General features: G+C 40.8%; 1 protein-coding gene across 14 annotated transcripts in view; it reads right to left on the bottom strand.

Annotated features, from left to right (window-relative positions):
• The window catches only part of FOXP1 (forkhead box P1), a 495,633-nt gene that overhangs the window by 115,133 nt on the left and 355,577 nt on the right, over nt 1-24,923 (bottom strand). For 9 of the 14 annotated variants that reach the window (XM_060202871.1, XM_060202866.1, XM_060202864.1 and 6 more), the window contains 2 exons: nt 5,420-5,557; nt 4,220-4,309 (listed from right to left, as the gene is read on the bottom strand). In XM_060202871.1, the coding sequence (XP_060058854.1) occupies nt 4,220-4,309; nt 5,420-5,557 (228 nt within the window). Of the gene's footprint in view, nt 1-4,219; nt 4,310-5,419; nt 5,558-17,423; nt 17,568-18,005; nt 18,271-24,923 lie in introns of those variants that run through there. The other 5 variants (XM_060202869.1, XM_007523306.3, XM_060202870.1 and 2 more) reach the window with 3 other exon arrangements.

The following is a 24,923-nucleotide window of genomic DNA, read 5'->3' as shown; positions in this document are numbered from 1 at the left end:
AGCATGCATAAAATGATCCAATTGTTTTCACCCCTTCCCAAGTTATCACATTAATGTAAAACCCAATGATAGTTATATTCATGTCAAAATGATTCTTTCACTTCTTCAACAGATATTAATTCACAGCACTTTTTACAAAGGGGGGAGGAAGAGAAAAAAAAACAATGTTGATACAATGAAAAGATCAGGGAATTAGCTCTTTGTGAAGTAAAAAAAAAATGATGATAATGGGGAGGGATGCTAGTATTGGGAGGGTTTTTCCTGTCTTACTGTAAATGAAATGTTTAAAAAATTTGTATTTATATAAAATGAGTGATGGTTTTTCTGTTGTCTCTGCAGCCATCCCGAGGAAAAGCTCATGAAAGCTGTCCACATTTGAAAAGTCAGGATATAAAAGTATACAAGGCCCATTGTCCAAAGAAAGAATTTAAAAGCAACATTGGTTGCCAAACTGTGCTCCCCACCCAGTTACCAAACACAGGATACGAGCCCGTTTGTTTACTTCTCACAATTGAATGCATACAAAAAAGGTCTCCGAGCAGTTCCCTGGACAGGTCAGCAGTCAGTGTTAAAATGCTAAAATGCCCTGATAAACCCTGCATTTCGGATCCCCTCCCTTGAGTTGCAGTCAAAGGTCTGTTTTCCTTTCTTTGGCTCCTCCCTTCTGGCTAACATAAACTGTCATAACTGCCTGGGACAAATGGCCCTTTTAAAACAATCAACTTTGCCTACCTCACCCTGAACAGGATGGAATCTTTTTTTTTTTTCGTGTGTGTGTGTGTGTGTGTGTGTTTTCATCGATTTTCCACATCCATGCTGTCAAAATTAACAAGTGAGTGCCTAACTAGCTAAGTTGGGTTACAGAACATCTATCTCTTCAAGGAAGGACTTAGGTCCAACTTCAGGTGAAATCTAATTTTCTCAAGGAAATATCTTAGGTAACTTCAGGGGGGAAAAAATAAATATATATTGCTCTGGCCAAAGATCAAGTGTCTTACTGGAGTGATAATCAAGAAAGGAAAAGGGGGGTTAGGGTGAAGTGGGTTGGGGGGCGGGGAACCTGACTATTCAAAATTATTAGCCACTAATGAATGACTAAGGATTCAGTAAATTAATATACTTGTTCCATCTGTCAACATCCAAATTCAAACCTTGTTAAAATCATTATCACAGTCTACACTGTGAAATTGCTACCATGTGACTTTTATCTCATTTTAGCACAAAAGGACCACCACCTGCATGATAATTTCAGGAGATTTCTCCTTTACTTCAGGAAAGTAAGGATTTCTTAATCATTGTTATAACAGGTCTCTGCCAAATCCACTGGCATGATGAACACACAACAGAATACAAGGAGACCTGCCTGAGGGTCTATTTACTTTCAAGGATGTTAAGACAATCTATCTCCTGTTTTACACCTTTGCCCTGGAAGTGGACCACAGAGCATGACTAGGGCAAAGCTAGTCTGGAGAAACTAAAAACGCTACAGTTCGATCTCACCTTCTAGCTTGGTTAAAAGTATCTGTCCCCTTCCCTCCCCTCCTTCCTCCCTTCCCCAAACTCAAACATCTTTGTGTGCTGAGATGTCCCCTTTTCTGACAGCAGCAATTTAGGAGAGTTAACTTTAATCCTTCCTTCTGCTGTGTAACTTTCCTCCTGCACATTTCTTTATCTGCCCTCTGAGCGCATCTGAACTTTCATGTTCTCCCAGCATGCAGATGTGCATTCCAAACTATGTCTAACAGACCAAATAAGAGGTTAATAAGAAGTGGCAACAGAAAGGAAAAACACAATCCCTGGTAACTGATAAGAATGACAGTGGCAGCCCTTTTTTGTTTGTCTTCAAATATAGAGTTAAAGATCTTTAAAAAACTAAATTTTGATGCCTTTGAAAAGAAAGAAGCACAAAATAACAACAGGGGGTTATTGCCTGCAAGCCACAGGGGAGAAACTCCATAATTCTTATTCTCCCTTTTGAAGGCTGTTAGAAATCTGATTCAAAAAAGCAACAGCAGAAGGGGAAACCTCTTGAGGCTGTAACCATTTCCTGTGATCATGCATAATGTGCTTCAAAAGTGGGTTTTTACCAATTCTGTTGATCAATTGCACCTCCTTCATATCCCTTCTTTTTTCTGCTGTTTACATCTGATGTGACTCAATGACAAGCACTGTCTGAGACTGTGAAACAGGCCTGTCATGTTGATTTATGGGCGCATCAAACCACAACTTGTCCAAACTGAAGCTCGCAGTTCATTAATTAGAGAGTTGTGACTTTGAAGTCAGCTTTCAGACTGTGGTTTTTAACATTTGGCTTAATTTATATGCTCTTGAATGTGGATCTCTAAGGAAAAAACTGAAATTCCCTTCTTGTCTTTGAACTTCTTTTGACCGCACAATAATCATTTCTTTGTCCAGAGTGATGCCTGCAATCCCAGAGTCATTAACGCGCATTGAACTGCCACTGATGAGTAAGCCCTGCTGAATTAGAAAAACAGCCAGCAAAACAAAGCTGAGAGCCTTCTGCACAGTGATATCTCACAATTACATGCCTTCCCTCCCTGTGCCATTTCCATTTTAATTACTGTTAGTCCTTTAGATTTACATTTTAGACACTTTTTAATCTGTTCCCTTTTTTATTATAGCTGCACCCAGTAGTGCGCCACTGTACTTAAGGTTGTGTCAGCATTTTCATTAAAACGCCTCCTTCTCTTCACCCCCAAACTGCCCCTACTCTGCAGGGGTTTATATCCAGGCTGCTAAACAAGACTCTGGGGTGAACACTTGGCAGGGCATGGAAAATGGAACCTACAAAAAGAGAGTGTTTGGGTTATTCCCAGTGTGGAAAACAAGCTCTGCTCATCATCCACACTCAAGGGATGTGGACAAGTCACCAGATTAGGGCTTCTTCCAAACTAACGAGAGAGCCCCACCACCAGCACACCACTTCGAGCTGCAGCAAACAAGTCTTTAAATCAGATCATGGGCTATCTATTCAATTAGGAACTGCACTCTGCCAAGGGAAATGCGTAAATAAATGAAAAGAACTTCACTGCACTGAGGAAGTATGAGGAGGGAAGTTAAATCAGGTAACTTTGGAATGGGCAGGATGATGCATCATGTTAATGCCTACACGCACAGATGCACAGAGATACTCCTCAACTGGCTGGATTTCACCTGCCATCAGAAGAACTGGGAACAGGGAGTCGGGCAGTAGCACAGTGGGTTAAGCGCACGTGGCGCAAAGTGCAAGGACCAGCGTAAGGATCCTGATTCGAGGCCCTGGCTCCCCACCTGCAGGGGGAGTCACTTCACAAGTCAGCAGGTGTCTATCTTTCTCTCCCCCCTCTGTCTTCCCTTCCTCTCTCCATTTCTCTCTGTCCTATCCAACATCAATAACAACAACAATAATAACTACAACATGAAAAAACAAGGGCAACAAAAGGGAATAAGTAAATAAATATTAAAAAAAGAAGAAGAAGAACTGGGAACTGCACAAAAGATGAGACAGGGAAGGTCTTAACATCTATGGGGCTAATCTAGGCACGTAAGTGAGTGGGATGGCAAGCAATAACTATGGCACTTATAAAAATATGGGCATAGCGAATCTATTGGATACATTCTTATTTTTCCAGAAGAACAAACAATCCAAGCAACAGTATTTTCTAACTCAGAACAGCTCATGGATGCCATTAGCAGTTACGGCAAGTACAACCTGCAGGAGGATGTTAAACAGAGACAGGGGTATTTAATGGCTTTCTGACTTTCTGTTTGTTTGTCCAACCCCACAAGAGAGTATTCTTCTCAAAGGAAAGGCCACTGCCACAGACTCCAGCTCTCTGAGAAGGAAACAAAATTCAGTGTGCATCCAAGTTCAACTGTACTGAAAACAACCCTCATACTCCAGGTACAACTGGGTCCACGGTTGTACCACTTTCCAAAAGTGGCCCTGAGATCCCGCCCATGATTCCTCTCCCTCGAACTCACACAAGGTGCACTGGCGGTGGGTGGTATAAAATATGTGGCAGGAATCGAATGGGACTCAGAAAAAGAAAAAAAAAAAGTCTGTGAGGAAACAGGACAATAACTCTTGGTCTGAAAGGCGAGAACCAATAGAGTCAGTCGAGCTGTGCAATCATTTAAAAGATGAATGACAGTTTAATAGCCACTAGATAGTCCTCTGGGATCTGTGGTTTGAAAGTAAAATATGTTTTGTCTGTACCTCTTTAGGCTGTTTTCCAGCATGTTGTTGTTGTAAAAGTTGAAGCTGCAACTGTTCCTGTTGTTTTTTATAAAACTCTTGAAGCTGCTGCTACAAAAGAAAAGAGAGGGTGGTAAGTGACGGGAGGGCAGTGCCAATCCCTGTCCCTTTTGGTGCCATATGCAAACTGTGATTTGAAAATAGCATCCTTTTATCTGTAAATGGCCTGACCTTTAGTTTGCAACTCAACAATAAGTTCAGCGCGCGCATGTACACACAGACACACACACACACATGCGCGCACGCACACCCCGACTCTTCTTGGCATTATTGTTTGAAAAGTAATCTCCAAAATGAACTGATGAAAAACATACCATTTTCTACACAAACCAATTAAAATAAGGCAAGAAATGACCTTTGAAGGCACAACAAAGCCCGACGCCCTCGCGGGGAGTCTGGCACATCTCCACTGCGTAGCATATGCAGGGGGCTTTGTAAATGGGAGTCGGGCAACACTGAGGTTGTTCATCCTAAGTATTCACAGCACAGGTATCTTGCTCTGCATTCTGTTCCCACCATTTCACCCCAGCAACTCTCTCTAACTCTCAATCTCAGGGGTTTATTTGTTTTGTGATTAAGGAGTCCATTTAATCTGAATATGATGTCAACATGGCATCAAAACAACCTGGAAGTTCATTTCAGCATCAGCATCCATGAAAGATCAACTCTGCCACATTAAAATTAACCCACTTCAAAAATCTTTCTTTTTCTTCCTTTTTTCTTTTAATCTAAGAGAAAAATTCTCTAAGATTCTGAATTGAAATGGGGACTTCAAGAGATGTCATATTAAAACCTGTTCCCAATGTGCTCCCTCTTTTGCTTTGATTCACACCATATAGAAGCCTCTGGGCTTACCAAATAAAAGAGCATAAAGCCACATAAGCCTAAAAGATCTGATTTCCACCAAGCCAAATTATAGCCCTAATCATAGTCCATCGGGCACTCTCAAGCCCAAACCCTAGCTGTGTGGGCAAGGTCCCTCTCTTTCAGGGATGCAAATGAAATTGATTCTTTAAAAAAAAAAAAAAGTCAATGCCTGGTTCCACCCACTCTGTTCTTAATCTTCAGTGGGAGGAGGAGTGGCTCAAGTGAAGAGGAATCTGAGCGGACTGATGGGTCTGAGAGGCTGTGGCATGCTGGGAGAGGAAAAAGTGCAGTTACCTGTTGAAGCATGAGGGCTTGCTGTTGCTGGAGGAGAACCTGGAGCTGCTGAGGGCTCAACACTTGTTGCTGGAGGATCTGCTGCATTTGCTGGGGAGTGATAACTTGAGGTGTCATCATAGCCACTGACACGGGAACCTAGAACATTAATGAAGAATAAATAGGAAGCTGGGAAATCACATGCACGCAGCACTCAGCCTTCCAAGTTTCACAGCAGACTGTCATCAGCCAGCCTTAAGAAGTGATCAATTTCCCATGCACAATATTATCTGTCTGGGGGGGGGGGGTGCAGGGGAGGGGAGAGGCTACAGCAACAATTCCTGTTTAATCTATTACAGAGCTTATTTTAAAAAAGGAAAAATAAAAGAAAGCTTGCAGTGCTAATAGCTGTTCCAGGCAGACAAGGAACAAGTGGCTAATACATGTTATCTGGAGTTAGGATAGAAGCATCTCAATTTCTTTTTCTTATTAAGAAATTGAATCTTCTGTCAAGGCGAGCCACAGGAACTGAACTCCAGCTTGCCTTTGTTTTAGGGAAGGAGGCAACAGAGAACCAATCACTTTGCTGTTGGAGCTAATGGGATCCACTTTCTCTGTGGATGGTGATTTTCAGAACAATCAACGAACCCCTAATCCTGCGAATAACTGAACCTTAAATGCAGACCCTTCCTACGACGCTTCCTACCCTTTTTATTCAGCCAGCATACACATGTCTCAATTCTTTCATATTACGTGTGATACCATTAAAAGCCGCTTTCCATGACATTTCAGTGACAAACAGCTACAGTGATGAACTTGATAGCATTTCATATTTGCAACTGTTAACACGTTTCTGCACGGGCATCTTTGCAAGGAACCTGTACACTGTATCTGAAAGGATGATGTCTTGTTCAGATAAAACACTGACATTAAAATGACAGGCTGTCTTGGCCAAGGTTACACAAATTGTATTCAAGCGGATACCTAATGACAATGCTATGAATTCTGCAAGCTTTCTAGAATGTAATTTAGCTATTCAAAATAATCACTGCACTTGTGTTTAATTTGCAGACTACATGAGAACCATTTTGTCAGTCCCAGTAATACAAGAAGACTATTTCATGAAAAACCACCCCCCATATAAAAAGGAAAAAAAAAAACAATGAAAAAAAAAAGACAAAACCTGTATGTCTTCTAACAGTGATATTTAAGCATCTTACTTTTTCTTTGGTTTCTAATCAAACATGTGACAGCAAGAAGCTAGAAGCAGTAAAGGATATACTTTGTTAAAAAGGATCTGCTGTCATCCCATGTATTACAATAAAAGGTAATAACATGTTTTGCACTTTGCCTGTGTGCCACTTTTAAAAAAAAATCAGCTGACAATAGCTGATCAGAAGATAAAAAGAATTAAAAATTCAGGGGAGCAGTAAGCAAAAAGGGAGAAATGCAGTATTAATTTTATGTAACATAATGTCTTAATATGCAGTTTATCTTGACTTTTTCACATGATTTGTCCTGTCATTTGCATAGCAAGCTCTCATTCCTAATTTCACAGTCATTATGCACTGATGTCCTGATTTCTCAGCATCACTAATTTTGATGAACTAAAAGTGGTTCCTGAAGGTCAGATTCTTATACAGTGAATATTCACCACTGTTTTTATATGTTGTGTGTATGTATGTGTATGTGTATGTGTGTGGGGAGGCTGTATTATACAAGTCTCATATTGTTTGAGAAACATTAACTACAACATTAGAAATTGTTCATTAACCTAACTCTGAAAGGTCATTAATGAATTCTTCCTATTACAGTGGCTTCATAAGTGTAGATGTAGATACTACATAATTTAAAACAGATGGGCATGTCTGGGTATTTTTATATGCAAAGAGCCAGATGTATAAGAATGGATAAATTATCCTTTAAAGAAAGATACTCCACAGCATGAAATATCACCAATGATTAAAAGAGTGAACTTGCATTCAGCTGGGGCAAACAGCAAGAAGACATTATCAAAACACCTATCTATCTATAAAATAATTTCAATCAGTCTACCTTGTCTAGAGGAGAAACTTTTAGAATTTTTAAACATATGCGCTGGGTGCCAACCACTAGTCTCTGAGCTGCTGAAGTCAACATATCACAATAGAAGTTTACTTTTCCTTGAGAGTTGCATCATCATACAGGGAGGTTTTTCTGAGCAAACAAAAGAACCATGTTTAAGGTTTCTTTTTTCCTCTGCGTTTCTTGGATGATGTACAAGATAAATATTCTCAAGCCAAATTTCTGATGGTGATGAACAGGAAAACAGACAGGAATAGGGTGGTGTAAGATCTCAACTGATGAAGAACATGAAATTAACAGTGTTGTAACAGAAATAATCAGTCTCTTGGTGACGGCTTCTTTAGAGAACTGTGGAATCGTATGCTAGAAAGAGGTACAATAAAACTTTTAGGGGTGATAAGAAATGCCCTGTACCCAAATTGGGGTGGTCGTCACACAAGATATGTACAAGGACCAGAACTCTTCCAACTACACACCTAAAAAAAAAAAAGCGTGTTTTAAATTGTGTGTCTATTACACCAATGAAATCTATAAAGCAAAAGGAAATGTATTTCCTAAAATAGTGGTAAGCTGTGTGCATCTTCTTAAATAAGGAACACATTCACCCCGTTAATAAAAAATGGGGGGTAGAGATAAAACTGACATACACTGATTTATCTTTAAACTCTTAGACAAGCCAAATAGTTTAAATATCCTCTTCTCAGGCTTATTTGTTCTTTTTTTTTTTTTTGTAGTCATGTTAAAGAAGAGTAAAATGAACTTGAGTCTCCCCTTCTTTTCCCCTTTGGACATTTTGATGGAGGTGCTGGTGAGTAATGAAACACTTAGAGCAGCAGGCATAGTGAAAGGAGGGACAGAGACTAGAAGCCTGAATAATCCTGCAGTCTGGTGCTCGGGTCTCTGAATAATCAGAAGTGTGCTATTAGATCGTGATGGCCGCTAACTTTGATTTTACTATCTGACACTGTATTTTCACACCAGTTAGCTCTAAGCCTCCAAAGTGGGCTCCAGATAAATTTATAAATGTAATAAAAACCAAGATTCCCCCAAGTTTCTACCAGCATGTCACAAAAATAGGTTATGAAAAGCTTTAGCAAACATACCCAAATGGACCAGAAACCACTGTGGGGTAAAGGGGGGGGGGGGGTCTTGAGTCTAGTTTAAGGCTTGAAATAGTTAAGAATGATAGCCTCTATATTCATTCCCTTAACTCCCAATGTCCAACTTTTTCATGTAGCTAGTCCCTACTAATACTAGGAATCAAAGGGCATGCAGTACCAGTGAAAGGCTATTATAGCTCACACTTTATTGCCCATTACTACTGAGGTCATTAGCGGCAAGAGTGATTGTACTGGTCTTAACCTATTGATCACTGTAACTACTATCATTTAATCCTGTGTTGAATGTCTGGAAAGCGGCTAAAGGCACACAAGAGAGAGTGCTTTAGTATTGAGAAATATGGCCAAGGCTTGAAAATTACACTTTGATTCATAAAATCTAGTCAGTGGTTTAAATCAATAGTATTTAAAACAGTCATGCGAGCTTTTAACTACAGTGCTCTAGTATTTATGGGCTCTTGTTTGAGAGTACTCAGTCAAAACTCAACTTTTTTTTTTCTGATTCTATGCCATATACCTTACCTTCTCTGAGAGGAAAATGTTAATTTCTGACGTTTTGTATGCTACAAGATTAATGCCTGAACTAGGAGCTCAAGCTAACTCCTGATTTCTTTCTCAAATGACAATTTAAATATAATGCAAAAAAAAAAAAGATTGCATCCCCAATTCTATAACTACCCTGTTTGAGTATATAGAAATGAGTATGTTTGATGAGTTAACAATGAATCATAGAAGGTAATTTATGAAGAACTAGAATGATTCTGTCTAGCTGCCTTCAGGGATCAGAAATTCAAATTAAACTTCTGGCAGACATTTAAAGAATGCTAGCACACAAAACTGAATTTTAAAACACACATACACACAGAGTTAACACTCTTTAGCTGAGTTTTAAGAGGAAATCATGAATTAAAAAGAAAAGAAAAACATCTCATGGTATACACTGGTGACTGATAGCACTTGGGTGTGGCCAGTCCCAGGTGCAACACAAACTCGCAGGAATGGCAGAAATACAGCTGTGCTTGGGCCATCGCAATGCTGCTAGTACAGGCCTGCTGCTACCTTAATTCCAGCAACTGGGAAATGTCATTAGCACTACTAACAAGTGCTGTTAAAAGTCCATGTACTGCTGAGTAAATTCTGCCTGACTCAAGTTTTCTCTTACTTCAGAATGACTTTATAGCATCTAAATGCTAGAAGAATATTAAGATAATACTCTTTTCTGTTTTTCTTTTATTCCCACTAAATAAAGGTAGGTGAGGGGAAGGAAGAAAAAAAGCTAAAAACAAACAAACAAATATAAACACCCAAAGAAACAATGCTCAATTCTCCTCTAAGAGACAATTGAAGGAATTGATTGGGTGGGGAGATGACACAATATAAATAACATGTTATCATTTTTTTCTTTCTCTTTAGTTTATACTCACATTAACTGCACATAAATACTTCCCAGTATAAATACACATATACTTGATACATCAGCATCTTACTCGTAATTGCTATGTGTACAAATAATAAAAATTAAAAGAAAAAATATTTTAAATGCTATTTTGTTTCTATTAATATGAATTAATAACTTAGAAACTATTCTTAATCTCTGTCTTAATAGCATATGTATGTCTCAGAAACCTTCAATGGTCTTCTAGACTTCAGGCTGTGTTTGGATGATCACTGACTAAGTTAGGTAGAGTAACCTAGTACATCAAATTACAGGGGCATAACATAGTAAGTCTGAAGGCTTCAGACATCAAAAGAAGATCAAACAAAGAAAATGTCTCCATTAAAAAAATATGCAAAATTTATGTGACTACACAGAAGCTAGGTTATGCAAAAGAAAATAAACCCTACCACTGTCATGCCCTGCAAAATGTAACGGTTTTCTTAGTTAGTCAATACTGGCAAACAGAAAACTTAAGACACTTCTATCTAGTAATCCCCATGATATTCAAAAAGAAAACACTTACACACATTACACACACACACACCCCACACCGCACAAGGTAAGCTGTATCATAAAGGAAGGGAAAATACATTTCTGACATAATATTTCAGTCTTCAAAAAATTTTAAAAAGCATGCTATTCATGTGGTAAGTATAATTCTGTTTCATTATGGAATTCTGCTTTTTTGTATGACTCTTTTACACTTAGCTATTTTGCCACAATACTCTACAAAGCATTAAAGCAGGTAATGGTTATTATATTAACGCAAAATCATCTATGTAGTCAGTCATTAGCATAACTGTTCTCTCAGTAACAATACAACCACCTATTAAATTTTTCAGGAAAAAAAAAGACCTCTTTAAAATGCAATTAGCATTTCATTTTTTTATCATTTTGTTTATTACATTCTATCAAGAAAGGCTATCTTTCTTTCATGAAGAATTGTATGGCCAAGATTTGCCTGCCAATCAGGAGTTATTTCAGGTTATCTCTAGAAAACCTTTCCCAGTTTCGCCTTTGTCTTTACATTTTAAATAATGTTGCAAATTCCTATTTGTTTACTCAGAGGCATTTAGTAGAACCACAACTGCTCCCCTCCAGCATCTCCCATGTGCACAAGGTATTCCACAAACTACCAGCAGGACTTTATTTACTTATTTTTAGCTCTAATAAGTATCAGCCTCATTTGCATAAAAATGTAAAGTTTACATAAATTAAATTGATTCTTCTAGTAATGACTGTTAAATACAGAAAATAGAGGCCACAAATGGAAACAATCATCCAATAAGGACTTATCTTTCCAAATTAACAACTATTATTATTTTTATTTAAATTTTAAAGATGCTTCCTTTTTCTTTATTCAATTTATTATTGTTTTTTCTGGTGGGAGGGATGGAAAACAAACCAGTGCACATGAATCAAATCTGCTAAAATATTTTCTATTAACAACAAAAACTGGTCTTAAGTGCTGTAAACAGGAGGGAAAGAGATCTAGTACAAGGAGGGAACTCAGAGTAAATTTTATTGAGAGATCATGAGCTTTGAAAAGTGAAAGGTATTAGCTAAATAAGTTTTCTTACATTGAAACAGTATTCAAAAAGAGTGAAAGTCAGGAACTGTATCCTATTTAAGATATACACAAGGCAAGAAAATTACAACAGACTCTGCATGATTATATTAAGGAAAAGGAAAGATGACTTGTAGATGCTGTTGTAGATCCATGGTTACTGTCAAATAAAGTATCAATAAAAATAAGATGTTTTAACTTTTGTCAGTAAAACATTCTTCTACATCTAACAATTACATTCACAGAAAAGAAGTAGTACTGCTTCATGCTCTACAGACAGCACAGAAAATATCATAGGGAGTGTAACTGCAAATATGTTTTTTCCATACTGTCGAGATTGAGTGGGGGCAAGGATTTTTTTTTATTACTTTTTTAATTTATTTTCTTTTTGTGGCCCTTGTTGTTTTTTTGTTGTTGTAGCTATTATTATTGTTGTTATTGATGTCATCATTGTTGGATAGGACAGAGAGAAATGGAGAGAGGAGGAGAAGACAGAGAGGGGGAGAGAAAGACAGACACCTGCAGACCTGCTTCACTGCCTGTGAAGCAACGCCCCTGCATGTGGGGAGCCGGGGGCTTGAACCAGGATCCTTACACAGGTCCTTGCGCTTTGCGCCATGTGGGCTTAACCCGCTGAGCTACCGTCGGATTCGCGGGGGCAAGGATTTAAAACTGCAGGCAGGTAGGCCAAAAATTAGATCATTCCAAAGTTTTATAAAACTTTCTTTAGAGTGTAATTAATTTTTTAAATGAATTGCAACTTAAGATTCTCATATTGTTTCTCTGGACTATTTCCAACACCTTCACCTTACAAGTCACAGTTAAGCTAAAGGGTGAAAATTAGATTCTAATAAAAAAACATCAGTTGCTTTTTTGACAATCTCACCGCTCACTGACTTATTTCTAATGAAGGCAAAACCGAACCAGTAGCTCCTTACGTGTTAAGGGGTCAAAACATGTTCAAATAACGCCTGCAAAAATCAAGGCAAATATGAAACACGTGAGGACCCACCTCGTGAAATGGTGTAACAATTAGAGTAATTGTACAAAAAGCCATCTTCGGGGGTGGGGGAGGGAGTAAAAGAAATTAAGCTGCCACAACTGTAACAGGTTAGATGAAAAAAAAAATCAAAATTTAATGTATTCTCCCTTGTGTCATCTTGTTTTGTCAAGACATCAAATAGAATTGGGAAGTACAAAATAACAAGCCCTTGAGAAATCACAGAAGCCGACCTTTTTGATGTTGTTGATTTACCTTGTTCTCAGTTATTTGAACAATGATGTTTTAGATTTAAGGGCAAGATAAAGCTTAGAAATTAAAACATGATACCAAGATATTCTAAAAAAGTGCACCATAACATTTAGCCTGCATCTTCACTGATTAGCTGCTTTTAGCTGCATTCGGAAATGAGGCACAATGCATTAATTCTGCAATATTTTTTCTCATTCTAAGTTAATTTCTGTTCAAACAAGTGCCAGAACGCAAGAAGGAGTCAGAGAAGATTTTTCCTACAATTCTAAAGGAGAGGCCCACTTTAGCCCTTCCAGGATAATTCAAGTTCCTAGACTCTGCAAAGACTGTTTACCTAAGGGATACCTGGGCTTTTCTCTTTCTTTTCTTTTTTTTAATGAAAGAAAATAAAGCTGATGCAAAATGCCATTTCTGAAGAGGAATGGAAATATTATACACACTGAAGTGAATGTCCAGAAATACACTAATGGACTTAAACGGGTGTCCAGAAATACACTGCTTCTAAGAAAAGAATCTTTTCACCAAATAAAAACAAATTTAGCTTAGGAAGTTAAGGCTATCTCCCAAATCTAGCCATGCAGGTATGCACAAAACCACACTCCTTTTTTCTCCCAAGACATCCACAACTATCCGGAAACAAAACTCCTAACTGCTATGAGTTTTCTATACAGGATACATACAATCAATATATCAAGAGATAGCTTTCTCAATTTTTATATGGAGATCTATTTTTTTTTCCACTAGAACAAATCTTTTTTTTTTTTTTCAGGGGGGTTCTTATAAAGGAAGTCCAATGCATCTGCTTAAGAGGCACTAAAAGTAAATAACCAGAGTCGGGGCAGCGCAGCGGGTTAAGTGCAGGTGGCTCCAAGCTCAAGGACCGGCAGAAGGATCCCGGTTCGAGCCCCTTGGCTCCCCACCTGCAGGGGAGTCGCTTCACAGGCAGTGAAGCAGGTCTGCAGATGTCTGTCCCCCACCGTGCACCCCCCCTTCTTCCCCTCCTCTCTCCTCCATTTCTCTCTGTCCTATCCAACAACAACAGCAATAACTACAACAAGGGCAACAAAAGGGAATAATTTTTTTTTTTTAATTTAAAAAGTAAATAACCCAGTATTTACAAGCCCTAGTAGATGTGTAAAACCTGGATTAATTAAGAGCTATCTAATCACTCTAACTCCTTGTCTCCAAAGTCATATGTTCCCATATAACACACATATAAATACAAATTTATGTATTTACTGAAACCTAGTCATCTGTTGCTGCATTTGCAGTCTGCTTAGAAATCACAAAGAACTACATGCTATGTATCCCAACTAGCTATTTGCCCAGATATTAAGCATGTCAAGTTTCTCTTAGGTCATGAATACCTACAACTGAACCACATAATAAAATTAATTTCTCCCATCTCTCCCCCCTACCCCGACCCCATTTAAATTTTATTCACATTTTAGTACAAGCTGAGAAACTGGTCACAATATATTCTTTCCTGATCTTATCAGAAACAGAGTAATTTGAGCATGCTTCTGCTGCACTAGCCAAGATAAATACAAATTTTCAGGTCTTTAATTAATCTGGATTTTCATTTGATTGCATCTTGCAATTGTTTGGAGAGAGGCGGAAAAGTTGCAGAACTGGTCAGTGTCATGAAAGAGTTTATCTGTCAAGTGACAGGGCCAGACAACATGCAAATACAGGGCACCAGTGGTGAGGGTTTGTTTTTAAGGTACATTTAACAGCAAACAATAACAACAACAAAAAATTCAAGTGAACCATTCCTATCATAAGCTTTCTGATGATTGATGGTTTACCAACTGAGCATGGTTACGCAACACTGCATGCCTTTAGATGCATTATTCCAGCAAGTTGAGATTTAATTAAGATCACTGCCTCTAAAATCCCTGTCAGATGAAAATTCAGAGAAGACAATAAACTATATATCCTCATGCAGAATGTTTCCATTCCTTCCTCTGGAAAAATATGAGTTAATCTGTGTTTCTATGGTAGCAGACAAAAGTTCACTAATTTTGTTTTCTTTTAACACTTAGGTTGTTTTCTATTATATGTCATGAGATCATTCACTTCCAGGGAGGGAAGAAAAAAATTGAGAGTGAAACACATTGCAGAAAATGTACTTGACATTATTATCCGACATTATCATAGCTTAGCTATGATGTCATCACATTTTCATATACTCAGCCCATAGGAGAAGTTTCATTTAACGTTTTTTTAAAAAACAATGCAAATGGGAAGCCTGCCTTGCTTGAATTAATCAGATTTAATAACTGACATGTTATGCTTCTCATTTCCTAAACTGACCAACTTTCTGTCAGAAAAGCTACACATAAGGATGGGGGGAAAAAGTTGTTTAAGGCAAATCGAGAAATATAAAGCCTATTATTTTCATTCTGTAAGTAGCTCTTACAATAATTATTTAAACAAATGATCTCTTAGATTTCTTCTTACAAACCGGCATTCACTACCACTTAATTTTTTTAACAAAAAAATTGTATGACGATGTGGCCCAGTATCTAGTACAATGTACTTATTTGCATCATCTTAATATTGGGTTGCTTTTCTCATGCCTAAGAAATGACAGGTGCTTGCAGTCTTGCTCTTGACAGGCCACTACACAAATAACTGTCTTGCCTGAAAGGGCTAATGCAGTACTAATGAACAATAAATCAACTTTGATTATCAAGTGTCAGCCCAATCCGTTTTCAGTTCAGCTGTATCACATCCCACAGTCAGTCAGTCAGTGTCTCTGGGTAGGCAGTCTGTATTTTGGTTTCATTTTTACACACTTTGCACTGAAATGTGTCAGGCAGATAGATTCTAAGAATCACATAAATAGAAGTAGACTTTTTTTTTCCATTTATGCTAAGGATATCAATTAGCAGTGTACACTTCTGTGTTCATTTGGTTTACTTAGAGATGACTGTTAATATTCAAGAAAGCTTTATATTATTTTAAACAACAACAGCAACACACCCAACCTTAAACTAGCATCATGATGTGATCATGTTTGAGGTCTTATGAGAGTGACATGCTAGCTTGAACACTTTACCACACAAACCACCTTTGAACACACACACACACACACACAACATGTACCTTCTGAAAAAAAAAATCTGTAACAAATGAAAAAGAAAATGCAATGCAGTGGCCTTTCGTTAAAAAAAAGTCTGACATGCTTTAAAATTTTTTTTAAATGCCTTGTTTAAGCACTGACTTCCTAATGATACAATGAATGTAACTTATTTTTTTTCTTAAGCAGATTAGTCACTGATAGCATGATTCACATTTCCTGTTATCAGACTTAATTTTCCCCCAAATGTGTCATTTTCAGAATGTTGGAATCTATGAAAATTAGGTGATTTGCATTTTTAAATTGACTTGATTAGAACATTTGGTCTGTGTGGACAAGAATATAAAATTATTAAATATTTTGCTTCTAACTGACAGGCCATGAAGGAGTTAATCCCAAAGAGGAAGACTCTATACATACTTTGCTCTAAAACTTCACCACCCACTTCCTAAAGATCCCCTCCTTCCCATCAGGAAACTTAGAGGGGAGGGGGGTGATTGTGGTGAGCCTCTTTTCCACTGATTTTCAGGGAGTTCTGACAGATAAGTTAGCTACATTCCCAGTCAGTTCAGAAGGCAGCACCCCGTGATAATTTCTCACTCTGCTCCAGGTCCTAACCCAAAACGCCGTTCAACTAACTTAATTAAGCAGCAAGGCAAAAACTACAGAAAAACCAAGACTCCCCAGACTGCTGGAGTCTCCCCTCTGTCGCCAGCACTCCCCCCTCCTCTCCCTCCCCAGCCCCCAGCTCAGTCCCCGTCCAGCCCTGACTGTGTGTGAACGAACTCCCTTTGCATAGGAACAGCTAAGCTGAAAATAGCTTAGACAGATATAGAAACAAACTATCCGAAGCAAAGAAACATCCACACGGGTTACACTGAGATGGAAAAGGCTCCTTGTTTGTATATGCTTCACGCGCTCTCAAAGTGGCATAAATCACACCCTAGATACGTCCCCGGGAGCACAGCGATGGCGAGGGGTTCACCAAAAAAGTGGCTGCGTGAAGGCCAGAGCAGCCGAAAAATGAATCGCAGAGAGAGAGAGAGAGAACGCGAGAGCACGAGAGAAACCCAGAAACAGGACTTCCTCCAACTCTCAACTACACCCCACCATGAACATTTAAAAATAATAATAAATAATTTTAAAAGGCCAGCAAGAGAGAAGGGGGGGGGGGGGAGTAGAGAAAGTCTGTCCAGGACCCACAGACAGGCCTGCAGTTAGTTCCTTCTTCCCACCCCTGCACTCTCTCCCCGCCTCCACTTCCAGAGCGCAACTCCCATCCAAGTTAGTAGACAGCGCTTGTTGTTGTTGTTGTTATTTTGAAAAGACTTAAAACCTTCCGGAGCTCCTGCAGTCTCCCATCCCACCCCCCCACCCCACCCCCTGTGTGAGTGAGGCCTCCAGGGAAGCCGGTTCCGTGGAGCCTACCCCCCACCACCACCCCACACACACCTCTGGTAAAGAAGAGCAAAACCAGCACAGAGCAAGCACAGGCACCAACCTGACACTCTCCATGTAGGCGCACGGCGCGCGCAGCCGGCTCAGGGCGCCCGCGCGGGCCGGGCTGGGGTCCTGCGGCCTCGGCGAGCAAGCGGACTGCACGCGCGCAGGGGCGCTCGGGCTCCGGGCTGACAGACGCGCCGCCGCGCCCACCCGCCCCGCCCCGCTCCACCAATCACAACCCGCCTCTAAACACCCCGCGCCCGCCGCTCCGCGCCGCTCCGCGCTGCTCCTCTCCGCCCGCGCCGCTCCTCTCCGCGCCTCTCCGCGCCGCGCCGCGCCGCGCCCCACACAATGGGCTCCGCGGCCCGCTCCCCGCGCCCCCTCCGCGCCGGCAGGTGAAACCACGCTCCCGTGAAACCTGCTTTTGTCTCGAGAGCAAACTCCACTTAATTGCTGTTAACCCTTTGACCTGCCTGCGGCTAATGTCTGGGCGGCCCGGCTCGGAGCGCATCGCTCTCTCGGCTCGGGTCCCTGGGATCCCGAAGGAGGAGGAGGAAGAGGAGGAGGGGTGTGGGGTGGCTCTGGGAAGAGGGAGGGTGTGGGGAGGGGTATGTGGTTGTTTTCCTTTTTGGAAACTGACCGCGAGTTGTTCCGAGCTTTTCCGGGGAGCCCCGGAGGCCGCGGGCGGCGCGCACACCGGCTGCTCCGGGCAGACTGTTCCGCACGGGAAGGGGGGATGCGCGGCGAGGCGCCTTCCTCGAAATCCGTCTTTGCAGGAGAACTTTCACTTCAAGTCGAGGATTTTCCCCAAGTCCTGGCCTCTACCCCACGCCCCCACCTCTTTCTTTTTTTTTTTTTCTTTCCAAGAGTCGCCCCAGTGTGCTGTGTACTCAGAGGAAAACCAACCCCACACGGGGGCTGAAATAAATAACAGCCAAACGTGCCGCCTCTACCACCTCCTCGCTGAGCTACTTCCCCTCCAGAACAACAGCTGCTGAAGAAAGCATCTGCCACATGCTCCCAGAGAAATAATTCTTAAAATTCCTTTCTTATTTATACAACAACAGCAACAACAAAAGCGCCTCAATAAACAATTTAAGATGACCTCTAGCAGAAATAGCTTTTTTTTTTTTTAACTCTTGAATCTTATTTAAGCTGAGTGGAGAGAGAGGGAGAGGGAGAGAGATTGTGCCTGTAAGTCCAATACGCTAGTTTGTTGGTGCATCTGGTAGGACTCAAGTGCCAGGTTAATGTCGATTTCTGGAGCTCTAGAAATCAGCTCTCTTTGCCATATTTCGATTTTTTTTAAAAAGGGTAAAACAAACAAACAAACAAAAACCAACCAGCAACTTCTTGGCCTGTACTTCAACAACCCAACTCTTTATTTTAATAAACCCAACTCTTTATTTTCCTTGAAATAAAGAAAAGAAACAGTTATGTCGGTGATGATTACCATCCCCCATTAAATTAAAAATAAATAAATAAATCTTAACCTAGCCAGTCTAGGAGTTTCACTTATTTTCCTGTTCGATGTGTTGATTTCTACAAACCAGAAAGCAAAGAATATTGGTAATATTTCCAATCCATCAAAAGCCTGAATTTCAAGAGGTGGGGGGGGGGGGCAATTTCCCATTAATCTGACTGCAAGAGTGAAACAAAGCCCACTTAACTGTCAATTTATGCTCAGATGTTCAGTGGGTAAACAGTTTCTCTTCTCCCTAAAATGTTTTTGTGTTGATAATAAATTTATTAGTGGAATTTTTCACGTCAAAAGAAAAATATGATCCCACCCTTTCATGAATGTTCAATGGAGAACCAAAAGCATTCTTTTTTCTTTTTTTTGGAATGGGGGACTTAAATTTTCCATCTTCCAGTATGCACCGTGCAACAGTGAAGTTCTAACTCTTACAGAGTCAAGGCTTTCCTTTAGGAGGGGTTGGCAGGGCCCCAAAGACAGGAAATTAAAATATAGGAAGTTCTCTCCAACCAGTACACTGAGAAAGTGGAAATAGTCATTTCAAAATAACATGATTTTTTTCCCAAAGGTATTAAATTCAGAGATTTAATGTCTGTGAAGCAAATTCAGGTGTATTTTGAATAAGCAATTAGTAAAAAAAATAATAATAAAAGGCTATATAAGGCATCTGTAAAACTCCTGCATGCTTTTTTACAAGTTGGATCATCTCTTTTACAGTCAGTGATTATCAGCTTACAGTCTCCAGGAGCATCAAAACAAATAATAAACAAAAGAATAAACAACAAACAGTACTGATGCTTATGACCCAGCTGTGGAGACAGCCTTACATGAAGTAATTAGAGTGATGCAATGTGGAGGTTGCACAAGTACTAAATTGCATGGTGGTGACTTTAAACACCATGGGACCACAGAGAAGGGGAGATGAGTGAGAGCAAGAGAGGTCTGGGAAGACTCCTTGGGGAGGTGGTGTTTAAAGGACTGATGATTTGGATAAGGGAGTGTGTGTGTGACAGTACAGAGAGGGAAGTGGCTTAACAAGTTAATTCAGAGGCCACCTGGAACCCTTCCCGCCCTCTCTACAAACAAGGTGACTCAGATACTACTTTTAGGCAAGGAAATGCACCATCTGTGATAAATCTGCATGAGTGGATATGCCCAGACTCTTTTAGTTAGTTCTGGACTCAGGAATTCCTCCTAAGTGGTCCTGTCTACCTGCTTTGTGCTTGGGATTCAGTGAGAATTGGAACCTTCTATCAGCTGAAGTAACAGAAGATGTTAAAACATTCAGTGAGTTAAAAGACTTATTTACCATAAGAGTTAGGTCATTTTGGAAAGCCTGGACTAGAATGGCAAACATTTAAAAACAAACAAAAAGCAACATGATTTAGTTGGGGGTAGTGGAGGTTTGAACAGGTTAGAGCTAAAGTTTTTCTTAGCTGTCATAACTTCAAGAAAATTGTAACGCCCATTTCATAGAAGAGCTAACTGAGGTTTCAAAAAAGCAAAATGATTTTTCCCTCCAGTAATCAAACACTTGCTGCACCACAGGCCACAGGGGGAAGCAGACTCAACAAATTACAGAAAGGTAAAGGCATGATAGTATAAAATGAGTACCTGGAAGAAAAGGCTAATGTTTAAGGAAGAATGAAGGAAATGCTAAATACCACACTTGAAAATATTTTTGATGCCCACATCCTAACACCCACAACAGATACAGCTCTTGTTCAAACACCACATATTAAGAAACCTGTCAGTTACTAAATGAATCCATTGTGCAGCTGGCTGTGTACTTAAGAACAGATTACTATGATCCCACACCAAACTCTAACCACCAAATAACACACCTGGGACTGAAATAATGCATTATACTTGGTTCTGCTGAGCCTTAGCCTTGGACGCACAAGAAAGTGAAAGGTTTTACTGCCCGTTCTTAGCTGAAAATGGAGATAAGATGTATTAAAAAGAAGAGTCATACAGAGCATCTTGTCGGGACATTATTCCCACACAGGGATGAATGGCCAGGAGTGGGGGAGACACCAGTGACGGTCTCACTGAGGTCCTGCTTTGTAAAAAGCTGCTTGGAAAATAGCAAGGATCCATGAGTGCACACTCGCTCACATATTACTAGCAGCACCTGGAGTGCCAGACTTGCCCAGATCAAATCAGGTATGGTACCAATTTCACAGAGGAAGCGACTGCCATTTCTGCTGTCAGAAAGCTGATCTGCCAGAGTGAATCAAATGGAAATTGATGAACAATTTGATGGGTTGAAAAATCAAGTGCTTAATGAGAGGCCACAATCTTAATTGAATTCACCATCTTTTCCAAATAACATGTGTGTTCTTTCTTTTCACAGAGCTGGGGCCTTGTGCATGTGAGAATTCAATGTTCCTAAACATTTTTTTTTCATTCAAATGTGGTTGGGAAGGTGGGAGGAAGGACAGTGTGGGGTGTTAGGGTGGTGGGGAGGGAGAAGGGATGGAGGGAGGAAGAGAGTGGGAGATTCCACAGCACAGGAGATTCTTCTAATGCCACCTCCTTTGGGGTTCAGGGACTTGTACCTAAATCATGCTCATGACAAGGCGCATGTCCCACTGAGTCAGCGATCACTCTGGCTCCATTAATTACTTGCTTTCTTTTCCTTTTCTAAATAATTTGGAGCAGAACCTAGAACATATTCTGCCATGACAGGACTTAAAAGGATTCCTTCCAGGGGGCTGGGTGGTGGCGCATCTGTTTCAGTATACATAGTATGAAGCACAAGGACCCAATTCTGGTTTGAGCCTCCAGTTCCCCATCTGTGGGAGGGTGGGGGGGGGGAGCAAGGTGGTTGCTTCACAAGTGGTGGAGCAGGTCCACAGGTGTCTCTCTGTCTATCTATCTCCCTCCCCCCGCCCCTCTCAATTTCCCTCTGTCCTATCCAATTAAAAAAAAAAAAAGAAGGATGGCTACCAGGAACAGTGGATCCCCAGGGAGACAGAGAGAGAGAGAGAGAGAGAAAGGGAGAGAGGAAGAGAAAGAGGAAGAGAGAGAGATTCCTTCCATCAACTGGTTCTGATTCTGTTGCTAGGAGAAAAAAAAATACAAAGGCTAAATCCCTCACTCCAGTAACTCGCTTGATGACCTGCCCAGGGAAGCAAACCTCTCCTGAGTATCTCCAAAGTCTCCAGAGACTGTCTGCTGGGCAGCCAATTATAGGTATTAAATGGCACCAGCAATGCCTAACTCCTGAGATGTGGACATCTGTCTCCAAGGTACCACTGTTCCTTCCTCATTTAAATAGTGCTTTTACTTAAAAATATACAACATCAGCCATCTATGGGGAGCGAAGGCAGTTAGCATGCGTCTAGATTGTTTATCTGGCTGTTAAGGCAATGTTGACAGTAAAGCTAATTATGTTGTTTTTTCTTCTGTGCTCATGTGGCCAAGGGAAAAAAGATTGAGTTATTCTGTTTCACAGGAGTTTAAAATTCTCTTTATGACATCCTCCAAACTGCCATTAGCATCTTCCTTTAATGCAATATTTTATAACTCTTGTATTCCCACTTAATCTACAAATGCACAGCATGACATGCCAACATCCAGGTGACTTATGAAGATGAGTACATAGCTATGAGAAACATTTTACCCCCTCCCCATAATCCCTCACTCTGAATGTGAAGACATTCATAAAACATCCTGGGCAAACAAAATCATGTATAGTAAAGAAACAAGGCAACGCTGTATCCTAACTGCATCTGATGGACAGTACCAAACTACCCTCATTTATGATAAAACTCTAATCTCTTGTCTTAATATAATGTAAAATATATCAGTGGACAACTTCTACCATAAGGTTAGAGTAGATTAAACCAAAGTGTGCAATGTTAAAAAAAGAAAAAAAAAAGGGAGTCAGGCGGTAGCTCAGCGGGTTAAGCGCACATGGTGCAAAGCACAAGGACCAGCATAAGGATCCCAGTTCGAGACCCCGGCTCCCCACCTGTAGGAGGGATCACTTCACAAGCGGTGAAGCAGGTCTGCAGGTGTCTCTCTTTCTCTCCCCCTCTCTGTCTTCCCCTCCTATCTCCATTTCTCTCTGTCCTATCCAACAAGGATGACATCAATAACAACAACAATAATAACAATAAAACAAGGGCAACAAAAGGAAATAAATAAATATTTTTTTAATGCACGTTTTAGAGCAGGAGATCATTTTCCATGGAGCTTTATCCTTCTGATGTAAGGGAGAAAAGAAAAGAAAATCCTTATTAACATTAAGTGTGAAACCTTATTTCTTCAGACAAGAGTGATAACACTGTTGGCACATCCACGTGCAAACTCTAGATTTGCAGCATAACCATAATGGGGCCACTCAAGGAGAAAGAAAAGATGGCTCTTGGGGATGAAATTACATTTTAATATTTTTTTAGGGTTTAATTGTGTAGAAATCGCTGAGCATCAGATAAAGGCAACTGGCCACCTTTATTTAGTAAAGTCAGCTTTGCTGGAGACCTGTGGTGTGCAGCAGGTCTGCAAAGAGAGCATGTCCCATCCTGCCCTGCGAACAATGCACAGGGCCCTCCTTCCCAGGCACCTCCACCTGCCTCTGACCCTAGGTTGACACACCCTCACATCAGAACTTTCTTTAAGCCTGCCCTCTGCTGGTAAACCTGCCAGGATTAGGAAATTTCAAAGACCTCAACATATTCAAATGATAACTTTGAAATGCTGAAGTGGGATGGAGTGTGTGTGTGTGTGGGGGGGGGGGGGGTGGTGGTGGTGGTGGTAGTGGTGGTGGTGGTGATAGGAGACACATAATGAACTATTAACTGGAATATATAAATTAAGACACTCTGGAACAGGAGGGGGCAGGTGCGCCACTTGTGAAATATGGCATTTTTTTAATGTAAAAATGCACATTTATCTACTCTACTGCCTGCCTGCTCACAGCACAGGAATGCCAAACACTATATTTTAGCTTGCCTGAGAGAACAACCTGTATTACCATTGGGCATCTTGCCTTCTCTCTTGCTCACTTTTTTTTTGGGGGGGGGGCAGGTGCACTTTCAGGGACCATTGTGTCCATTTCAGTGGTCCCTAAGGTTTCACAACACAGTATTCCTAGCTGACTCACAGCTAGTTTCCTTCTAGTATTTGTGAGATCCATGACAAAAAAAAGGGGGGGAGGGGAGTGGGGATGCAAAGGAAGAGCTTGGGTCTATCCTCAGTTTGCAGAAGAAAACAGTTAACTTTGAGGCTGATGAACAGGCTTGCTGTACCTGAAGCAACAGGACGTGCTGCGTTCTGTGCCCTCTCCCCACCTCAGCAGCCCTCCGCATGTGTGGGCCAGCCCAGCCTGAGGGAGGGCTCTGGGCATGAGGGGCTGGATTTCCCCAGCATCAGGCCAGGGTATAATAGTGTGACTCCTGTCAGTGTCGATGGGAAGCATGAGGTCTTACAAATCCCTGCATACCATTTCAAAACCATATCTTCAAGAGGGGAAAATGAAGCTTAGCAGTTGCAACCTCCAAAACGTTCAGGAAGTAGCACTCTTGACAGTGCTTTAGATGCCGAGTAAATGCTCTTATAAAGAACACCCAATCCAGCCAACAATAAATCTTACACCAGGGAAGCCCGCACAGGGCTGTGGAATCCCCTCCAAAGATAATTGCCTTCCATACTGTGTGGCATAGAAACCACTATACAGAAAGCATTTTCTGGGGCCCTATAGTTCTCTATACATTTTCTTCCCCTAATAGTTACTGATTGCTCACTCACACACACTCCTATCTTTAAGAGCAGCTATATAAAAACAAAAATGGGAGGGAGTCGGGCGGTAGCACAGCGGGTTAAGCACACGTGGCACAAAGGGCGAGGGCCGGCTTAAGGATCCTGGTTTGAACCCCGGCTCCCCACCTGCAGAGGAGTCGCTTCACAGGCAGTGAAGCAGGTCTGCAGGTGTCTACCTTTCTCTCCCCCCCCTCTGTCTGCCCCTCCTCTCTCCATTTCTCTCTGTCCTATCTAACAATGACGACATCAAAAACAACAATAACTACAACAACAATGAAAAAAACAAGGGCAACGAAAGGGAAAATAAATATA

The sequence above is a fragment of the Erinaceus europaeus genome, chromosome 12, assembly GCF_950295315.1.
Source record: "Erinaceus europaeus chromosome 12, mEriEur2.1, whole genome shotgun sequence".
In the NCBI taxonomy this organism is placed as follows: domain Eukaryota; kingdom Metazoa; phylum Chordata; class Mammalia; order Eulipotyphla; family Erinaceidae; genus Erinaceus; species Erinaceus europaeus.
Note: the sequence above shows the minus strand (reverse complement) of the source record. Positions and strands in the feature narration are given on the sequence as shown.